Genomic DNA, 9,662 nt, shown 5'->3' with positions numbered 1-9,662 from the left:
TTATTAGTTAATAATAAAAAGCCAAAATACTACCCTTGTTATATGGGATACACTAAAGTGGAAAGCAAATTTTGGGCTTCTCGGGGTAAAGCCTTTATAACATAAAGGCATGTTAAAGGCATGTTCAAGTTGAAGTATCTATATTTATGAGTTGATTAAATATGTAGTAATTTTTTTACTTGTTAAATTTGATGATTTAAAAAATCACAGATGGAGTGAAACCGAAATTTTAATTGATTTTGTCAGGTTAATATAATTGGTTTCAAAATGCCTCTTCATATAAGGCGACGGAACGGAAGTTCCAAACTCATTAATTATCCAAAGGGAGCATTTAAAATCCAATTATTTAACTTATTAACAAACCGAAAAAAAATATTGATCTATATTACATCTTTGGCCATGGTTTACTAAACTCTATAATTACTCAAAGGGAACATTTAAAATCCAAGCATCTAACTTACTAATAAACCAAAAAAAATATTGATCTATATTTACATCTTTGGATATACTTTTAGTGTAGTTATAAGTTTGAGTGTTTTACAAATTATTCTAATTTCAACCAGTTACAAATTCACTATGGTAAAATAAAAATAATAATAATTAATCTCATAAAAAAAATAATTACTCCTCTAGTGATCACACTTGAAATTTTCATTAAATTTAGGGTAAATTTATTATTGAAATAAAATTCAGTTTGTTACAAGTTTAACTTATTAATTTCCATATATATTATTACGAAAAAAATCTACGATATAATTATTTTGACATTGTTGAATTGAGGCTTCTGTGATCCATAACAGTTATAAAAGGGTTTTAGCGTAAATCATATGTAGAAAACATTTGTTGACGTGTTTCGAACCAACTAATGTAGTTCATCGTCAGAACAAGTTGAAGAGTCAAATCATGGCTGCATATTTTGACATTGTAAATTTAAAAGATAAAATGACTATTTCATTATTAATGGGTTTGCCGATGTTGTCATCACTTTATGTTGACGCTTATCCGTCGATGGAAAAGTGAGGAGTATTCATGAGCACGACGATGTGGTCGGCAATGTAGGCGGTGTATCTTTTAGATTCTAGGACTTTAATTCATTATTTTCCAACAACGTAATTGAGAAGTTTAACATACCTTTTTCGTATTGATTTGACATTATTACACGTTTAATTTAATATTTTTATAATCTATTGTAATTTAGAAAATAATGGCTTTTTATTAAAAAATTATAAATTAATTTAATTTAATTAATTTTTATAATTAAATTAATATAACTTTCCCACATTAAATAAATTAACTAACATAAACCAACAAAGACAGTTTACAACTAACCAATATCTTCGCTTTTAATGCTTCCATTTAATCTTTATGTCTGGTACAAAAATGTAAAAATAAAAATTAAAAAACAAAACTGACAAAAGAGGAAATGAGAAAGATATTTTGACAACTAACAAATACCGTACGTAATAAAATATTTTCCATTATGATTAACTTTAAGGTGCAACAATCCTAAAATTAATTCGACAAAGAACAAAGAACGGGGAGAAACATTATTCAAATAACAATAAATATCAAAGCTCGCTGCCCAATGTTTCCCCTCTCATTAACCTTACACTTATACATTATCTAAATGTGCAATAATGTTAAAAAAGTAAAAGAAAAAAGAAAAAAAATAGAATATCTTTTCGGCTGATATAAAATATTATTGAATTTATGTTTTTGTGATTTATATCAAGTTTATTGAAAAAGTTTTGGGTGATAATCACATCAAAATTTATTTGTCCATATTTTGAATTAGCAAATGTAGTTTATCGTTATGATAAGATAAAAAACCAGATCATAATAACAAGTTAAATAAAGAAACCAATCATTCAATAGCTAAAAAAATCTAAATAATTATTATTCTCTTTATTATTTTAAAACTAAATAATATCTTATTCATTAAATATTTTTTCATTTAATCAACTTTAAACTTTTTAAACTTTATATAAATATTTATTTAATCAACTTTAAAAATATCTATATATATATAATATGGTAGAGAGAGGCATCTTTAAAAGTACAATAATGTTAAAATTGACAAGGAAAAGGAAATAATGTTAAAATGGAAGTGAAGAAAAAGACGAAGAAAAAGGAAAGGGGATAGACATTATACACCTAACAACTTTGTTAGGTGCAAAATGTTTCGAATTCAATCAACTTTATAACTATATAGATATATATATATATATAGTATATGAGTCGATATGGCCCAGATAAAGTAATCGTTTTGTTGATTGGCTCCCTACCTACTATTCAACTTTACATCGGCTAATCAAAGTTTATTTGATGTAAAGTTGATGTCATTCTCGCTCCACACGATTGTGATTTTCACCTCAAAAATATGCTTTAATCATATCAAACACTTTATATATAATTAATCTTTTATTAGAAAAAAACACAAATTGACTATGTGGCTCCAAAGCAAGTCCAACTCAACCGAGGGGCAGGGTGGGGTAATGTGCCATTTTGCATTAAGAAAAAGATATTCACGTCAATGTGGGGGAATGAATGGGGCATTTCGGGAATCAGGTACGTAACGCATAGGAAAAGGTAGAAAGGCATGGGTCAGGGGTTGGGGTGGAGAAGACCCCACGTCAGCTATAGTAATAATGACAACAACGATATCACCCACCTAACATACGGACTGAACAACCCGTCACTCATCCACTGCAATTGGATGCCCATTTATTGATTCTCACCAACCAACTAAGTCAAAGGCCAAAATATGCTATAACCGCCTCTTCTTATACTAGTGCCTTTATCGGTTCCATTCAAACTTGCTCACGGATTCCGACCCTTCCGGCTAAAGCTGCTTCATTCCTGTGTGTATTGAAGATGGGGAGATCTCCCTGCTGTGAAAAAGCTCATACAAACAAAGGGGCGTGGACCAAAGAAGAGGACGATCGCCTCATCGCTCACATTCGAACTCACGGCGAAGGTTGCTGGCGCTCGCTTCCCAAGGCCGCAGGTTGCTTGCCTGAACTCTGTTCTTCAATAGAATTATTTAGCTGATTGCAAACTGAAAAGATTGTGCACAACGTTTTCTTGATTTTCCGATAGAAGAAGAGATTTTCTTGATTTTCCGATTGAGGAGATTATATGACATTTTCTTGATTTTCCAATCGAAAAGAGCTTCTTGATTTTCCGGTTGAAAAGATTTTCTTGATTTTCAGGTTGAAAAGATTTTCTTGATCTTCTGGTTGAAAATATTTCCTTGATTTTCCGATTGCAGGGCTGATGCGCTGCGGGAAGAGCTGCAGGCTCCGATGGATAAACTACCTGCGTCCTGATCTGAAGCGTGGAAACTTCTCAGAAGAAGAAGACGAACTCATCATCAAACTCCACTCACTACTCGGCAACAAGTATGTTATTTCATCGCCGCTATTGCTTCAATCCGTTCCCTTAATTATCCGGTCATGAACCGGACTGAATTTTATATTAGGTCTCGTTCTGTAAGAGGCCGAGAGGTTTCAAAATTCATTGAAATGTCAATCTTGATTTTGAACTGAAGTCTTAATTATGGACGGAATTGACCTTAATTAGTCCGTGAACTTGCGCAGGTGGTCTCTTATTGCAGGCAGATTGCCCGGGCGGACGGACAACGAGATAAAGAACTACTGGAATACTCACATCAAGAGAAAATTGCTAAACAGGGGACTCGACCCCCAGTCTCATCGCCCCCTCGGCCAGCCGCACAACAGCAACACTATCTGTCCCTCTCTGCCCGCCCTCGAGCACGAAATTCTGGCGTTCCAGAGGCCAAGAACGCCGGAGATAGCAGATTTCTTTCAATACGAACGTTCTGAAAGCTCGCCGATGGAACCGGCCACTTCTAAAGACGCGGAAGAGCATCCCGACCTCAATCTTGATTTGTGCATCAGCTTGCCAGTTCATTCGCCCCCCGCCACAAGCAGGGCTTCGAGCGTCGATGGAACCGTGGATTCAAAACCTAATTCGGTTTCTTCTCACATGGGGTTGCAAGTAAATTATGGTGTGCAATGTGAGAACAGATACTGTGAAGAGAGTGCTTCCGGTGTCTCGAGTTTTTACACGCTCGTCTTATAGAAGATTTGAGCTTTATGGTTTGCTTATTAACACCACTAAGCATTCATATGATGAATAGGCAGAGTGAAACTATATGTTTGCTCATTGTGGCAGCCCGGAGTTTGCAGTTAATAGACAGGGACGCAGCTGGACAGCAGTTACCCAAATTATTGATTAAAGAGTGTAGATAGCTCACCTCTGAAGATAGGAATCGCTGTTTCACCATGGCGCTCTGTAATATTTAAAGCGATTCATATGGAAGCTTGAGCGCGAAGTCTCCAGTGCCCTATCATCAACTAATGTAATTGAAGTGCAATTGGTCACATGCCCGTGTAAATAATGATACTATGATTTTCATATTTTCCCAGTTTTACTGGCTGTTCCGCACAGCTTTCTTTATATATATATTTGGCTTGTATTGAATGTCATATTTATTTGAAGATGTAATCTGCGGTTTGTATGGATTAGAGCGTAGTGTAATTCGCCGGTTATCAGGTAAACATGTTATGATTTTGCGGCATGGCGTATCTGGCTCGCTCATCTCCCCTGCTCAGGTAGCTGCGTGGGCAGTTTGCTATTTTTCACTCTCTAAACTGTCCTCTCAAATCAATTCTCCCCTGCACCGTTGGGAGACCTGTTACTGGGAGACCTGTTATTGATCGAGGAAAAGCTGGGGTTTTTTCATGAGTCAAGCTAAGAGGATGGGCTTCACTGTGGCCTGGGCTCTACACTACATCTCTAGAAGTAATGTTTGGGTTTTTACTTTCGATGATTCAAGCTTAAGAGGATGGACTCCATGGGCTCTGGGTTTTACAGGACATCTCTCGGTGGAAAAGTTAGGTTTTATTCCGATAAGACAAGCAAGAGGATGAGTTTCATTGTGGCCTGGCTTTACACTACATCTCAGACAGTCACTCTTTTCATGGGAAACTAAACTTGGACCCTGGTTCAAAATTTCAAACAGCTTTGAACAGTTTGAAAATAAAGTAACCAGAGTTATTATCTACCTAATTTATACAAGTATTTGCAAAAATTGAAAATAAAAAATATAAATATGCAAATTTGTTAGTATCCACCAAAACCTATGCAAATTGTTGCACAAAATTTAGATAAAAGAATTATTAATATGGTTAATTTTCGTGTAAATGAATGTTTATCGGATATCCCAAAAGTAAACCCTCTCAAATTTAACCTTCACTTTCACATATAATTTCTTAATACGAGGGAAAAAAATGATGATATAATTAATATTTGGTAACCATAATCAAAGTTGTGTCCGCAAGATTTTGGAAAGGTTTTCATATAAAATAATATTAGATCCTATCCAAAAAGAAATTTGGATGGTTTGAAAACGCGTAGTCTAACTAGGGGGTTTGGATGGTTTGAAAAAGCCTAGTCTAATCACGCGGAGGAGTTGTTTGGAAAGTTATGGAAATTTCAGTCATTTTCAAAGAAAATCAAAATAATAGTCCTTAAATTTTAAAATTTTAGGTGTCTTATACTTTTTTACGTGGAGGAGTTGTCTGGAAATTTCCGTCATTTTTAAAATTTTAGGTGTCCTATACTTTTTTACGTGGAGGAGTTGTCTGGAAATTTCCGTCATTTTTAAAATTTTAGGTGTCCTATACTTTTTTACGTGGAAGAGTTCTCTGGAAAGTTATGGAAATTTCCGTCATTTTTAAAGAAAATCAAAATAATAGTCGTTAAATTTTAAAATTTTAGGTGTCTTATACTTTTTTTTTTTGATGGTGTTGAATAAGTTTTTAATGGTGTTGAATAAGTTTTTGATGGTGTTGAATCTCTTTCTACCATCAAAATTACTATTCAAACACTGCCTCTACAAGATTTTTTGAAATTTTAAGAAAATCAAAATAATAGTTGCTAATTTTAAAATTTTAGGTGTCCTAGAAGTTTTTGATGGTGTTGAATCCGTTTTTGATGGTGTTGAATCTATTTCTACCATCAAAAATACTATTCAAACACTGCCTCTATAAGATTTTTTGAATTTTTTTGCCTGGATTCCAACCACTTTTGACGGTACAGAGGATTCGAACACTGTGTCTACATGATTTTTTGAAATTTTTTTACCTGGATTCCAACCACTTTTGACGATCCAGGCAATCTGCCTGGTTAGAGGACTCCATTTGAAAATCGTTTTAACAAAATAATTGCAACAGTGCAGTCTTTCTCCGACGCTGTTTGCACCCGCTTTTTCTTCGACGCTGCTCTCACGAAAAGTCTATGTTATAAAGTTGGGGGACCTAGATTCGTTACAGTTGAATAGGTTCCATCACATTATTTCAAGGTTTTGCTGCACCCTGTTATACATGGTTTGTTTAGAATATTTTTATGGAATCGTTAGAGGTTTGGGCGACAAAATTCAGAGAAACATCAAATACAGGAATCATGTGATAAAAAACTGGGAAAGATAAAGAAATGCATGTTTCAGAAAAAGAAATAGGAACGACTGGGGAATTCATTCCTCCAAAGGATTAGTCCCTGTCGCACCTCCGCCTAATTCAGTAGTCGTATCTTCCAATTTTCGTACGCCCCTGTCGAGGGAAGGGTCACTCCGGAGTTCTCTTCAACGGCTCATGGTTAAATCGAAGACAGGGACCTGCTCATGGCTAAATCAGATTGGATTTGAAAAAGATAAAGAAGAAATATGTAAGGTTAAATTCAGCTAAGAACTTAACCGGTAGGTAAAAACAAGAGTCAATTCAGCTAAAAATTTAACCTGCACAAAGATACAATGTGAACATCAGCTAAAAATTTATGTTAAAAAATATAAAACAAAGGTTTTTATTTTTTTCAAATGTCATATTGAATCTATAAATTTAGATCAAAACTCATGTTTGACTGTGTAAATGAGACTTGATATTGTGTATTGCTTTCAAGATGTATTCCAAATTATTTAAAAGAAGTTTTTAATCTATTCACAATATTCGACATTAAATTTGATAAATGAGATTTGTCCAAATTATTTAAAAGAAATTTTAATTTATTAGATATTATTTTTGGGATTCACTTGTGTTAATTAAGTCATTCATCTTGGTAATTGACTAATTTTTCATGATTTTGGAATAGATTATTTAGTACTCATTGCATAGGGTGATGCTCACAAGGATAAAGAAGTAGGATTACAAGGTCATTCATCTGTGACCATTTCCATGAGTGGTATGACTAGTAGTGGTAACTGACTAATTTTTCATGATTTTGGAATAGACTACTTAGCACTCATTGCATAGGGTCATGCTCACAAGGATAAAGAAGTAGTGTTAAACACACATGGATAGGAAAACAATATGAAAGATAAATCATGTGAATGCTTTTTTATTAAGATGAGATACACATTTATAGTACAATAGGTGACTCTTGGGATTCAGATCCCAAGGTCTCTTGGACTGCTTTTGTCCATTCGAATTCCACACTAACCCTTTAGGATTAGGTGTCCAACATTCCCCCCCTTAATCCGAAGGGTTATGTATGAGTCCAAGAAGAGAGCTGTAATACAACATGTGCAAAAAATGCATGGCAGCACTAGGCTGAATGTGCTCTATGAAATGTTGGTAAAAAAGGGTGGTGGTTTAAGGATGACCACCAACACTGGAACGCTTAGTGCAGTTCCCGGAACTCTTCCAAAACTGGCAAGAAACTGAAGTTTTCTGCTAGAGGAAGTGATCCTATTGTTTTAAAGAGGGAAACCTTCAACCATGAAAGGGAGGTCTCACCCCGCATAAAAGGTAAAACTTCAACCTGAAAAGGGAAGTCTCAACCTGTGATGGTTTAAGGATAACCAACAACTCTGGAATGCTTAATGCAATTCCTGAACTCTTCCAATGCTGGCAAGAAGCTGGAGTCTTCTGCTAGAGGAAGTGTTCTCAATCTGTGTTCACGGGCATCTTTGTCTCTGGCTGCAACTCTGAAACTGGTGTGGCAAGTTGTGGCTCAGGCTCGCTTGATGTGGCTTTGAAGCTTGTAGATGACCATCATTTTCCCCCCTGTCAGGTACAAGGTGAGAAGATGGAGAAAACTCAACTGCAAGACTGCTCAATACTCTGGAACAAGTTCTGACATGTGTTTGGAATATCTTCTTGGCTGTTGATGCCCATTGCCAAGAAGCGATCCATCCTAGATGAATCTTTGTTCTTGCAGAATGTTTGTTTCTGAAGCATCTGTGTGAAGAATGGCTGGTTTTATGACAGTGCTTACATGGATGAAGATCAAAACAGTGATCTTTCAAATGCCCAACTCGGTCACAGTGTTGGCATTTTACAATCTGTTGTTGTTGTTGCTGCGGTGGAAGAGGAGTAGAATCTGGAACAGCTGAAACTGAACTGTCATAAGGAGCAGGTGAACTGTCATAAATGAATCCAGCACTCTGAAACTGAATGGGCTTGGCATAGTCTGGAATATGAAAGGACAAGTCCTTGTCATAACCAAGACCAGTTTTGTGCTTGTTGTGGACAAGCTGTTCCCAAGGTCTGATGATGGGCTTGGGAAGTGCAGACTGAGTTTCTGCATCTGCATATACAACTGCTACTTTATTTGAATGAACTGTACCATTATTAACATGCTGCTGATGGCTGATTGTCTCAATGTTCTGAACAAAAACAGGTTCAGAATGGTGTCTATTTTGATGTAGCTCTTCTTGCTGTAGCTGTGATTCAAGCTGCAAAAAATCAATCTTTTCTTGTACATTTTGCAAGCAAGTTTGAATGTTAAAAAGAGTTTCCTTACTGACTTTTACCATCCCATCAACAGTGGAAAAGATTAGACTATTTAATAACTGTAATGCATCATCGATTTGGTCCATTTAATGACAATGTTGCACAAATATCTCACACAATGCCAAATAACCGCAATTTTAAATAATATAAACAGCCCCCAGTTTAATATCAGGGTATTGTTCTGCTAAAAAAACCTATCACTGTAATGTTCTGGACCAAAAAACTGTCAATTTTTAATGCTACTGTAATGTTCTAGATAAAAACCCAGAACGTGTCTTGTCTATCACGGTATTGTTTTGCTTCTGGACCAAAAAACTGTCAATTTTTAATGTTACTGTAATGTTCTAGATAAAAACCCAGAACGTGTCTTGTCTATCACGGTATTGTTCTGCTTCTGGACCAAAAAACTGTCAATTTTTAATGTTACTGTAATGTTCTAGATAAAAACCCAGAACGTGTCTTGTCTGAACTCTTAAAAAGCACTTTCCAGAGCTGCAAGGCTCCTGGATAGAAAATTCATCGCGACAAAACACAAGGTGATGCTCCGATGTTTGCACATGGAAATGGACTCATACAAAGCACATTATCAAAGTGAAATTCAAGATTCCTCAGGATTAATTACAGTGATACACCACAGCAATTCGATGGTCGAAGCAACCGACCTCACTAAAATCCCCTTCACACCAAATGTTGGAGATTGGCACGATTGGACCTGTTGATTGGCTCTTATGATCTGTACCTGGCATAAAGTCACAGACGTCCGTAAGAAAGTCTCTTAACACTGACTCTGCACAGAAAACTGGTGCTACAAACAAACTCCACTGTGCACCTAGGCGTTCTCAGGCTATT

General features: G+C 35.7%; 1 protein-coding gene across 1 annotated transcript; it reads left to right on the top strand.

Annotated features, from left to right (window-relative positions):
• The first annotated feature begins 2,765 nt into the window (after positions 1-2,765).
• On the top strand, positions 2,766-4,456 carry LOC149217375 (myb-related protein 308-like). The gene is made up of 3 exons (XM_089392991.1): positions 2,766-3,007; positions 3,272-3,401; positions 3,600-4,456. Exons 1-3 carry the CDS (start codon positions 2,875-2,877, stop codon positions 4,102-4,104), a joined length of 768 nt encoding a protein of 255 aa, XP_089249117.1. The 5' UTR covers positions 2,766-2,874; the 3' UTR covers positions 4,105-4,456.
• Positions 4,457-9,662: the final 5,206 nt, after the last annotated feature.

The sequence above is a fragment of the Pinus tabuliformis genome, chromosome 1_1 (assembly GCF_031772625.1).
Source record: "Pinus tabuliformis cultivar Carrire ecotype Pingquan chromosome 1_1, CPIR1, whole genome shotgun sequence".
Lineage (NCBI taxonomy): Eukaryota > Viridiplantae > Streptophyta > Pinopsida > Pinales > Pinaceae > Pinus > Pinus tabuliformis.
This window is presented reverse-complemented; position numbering and strand designations above follow the sequence as displayed.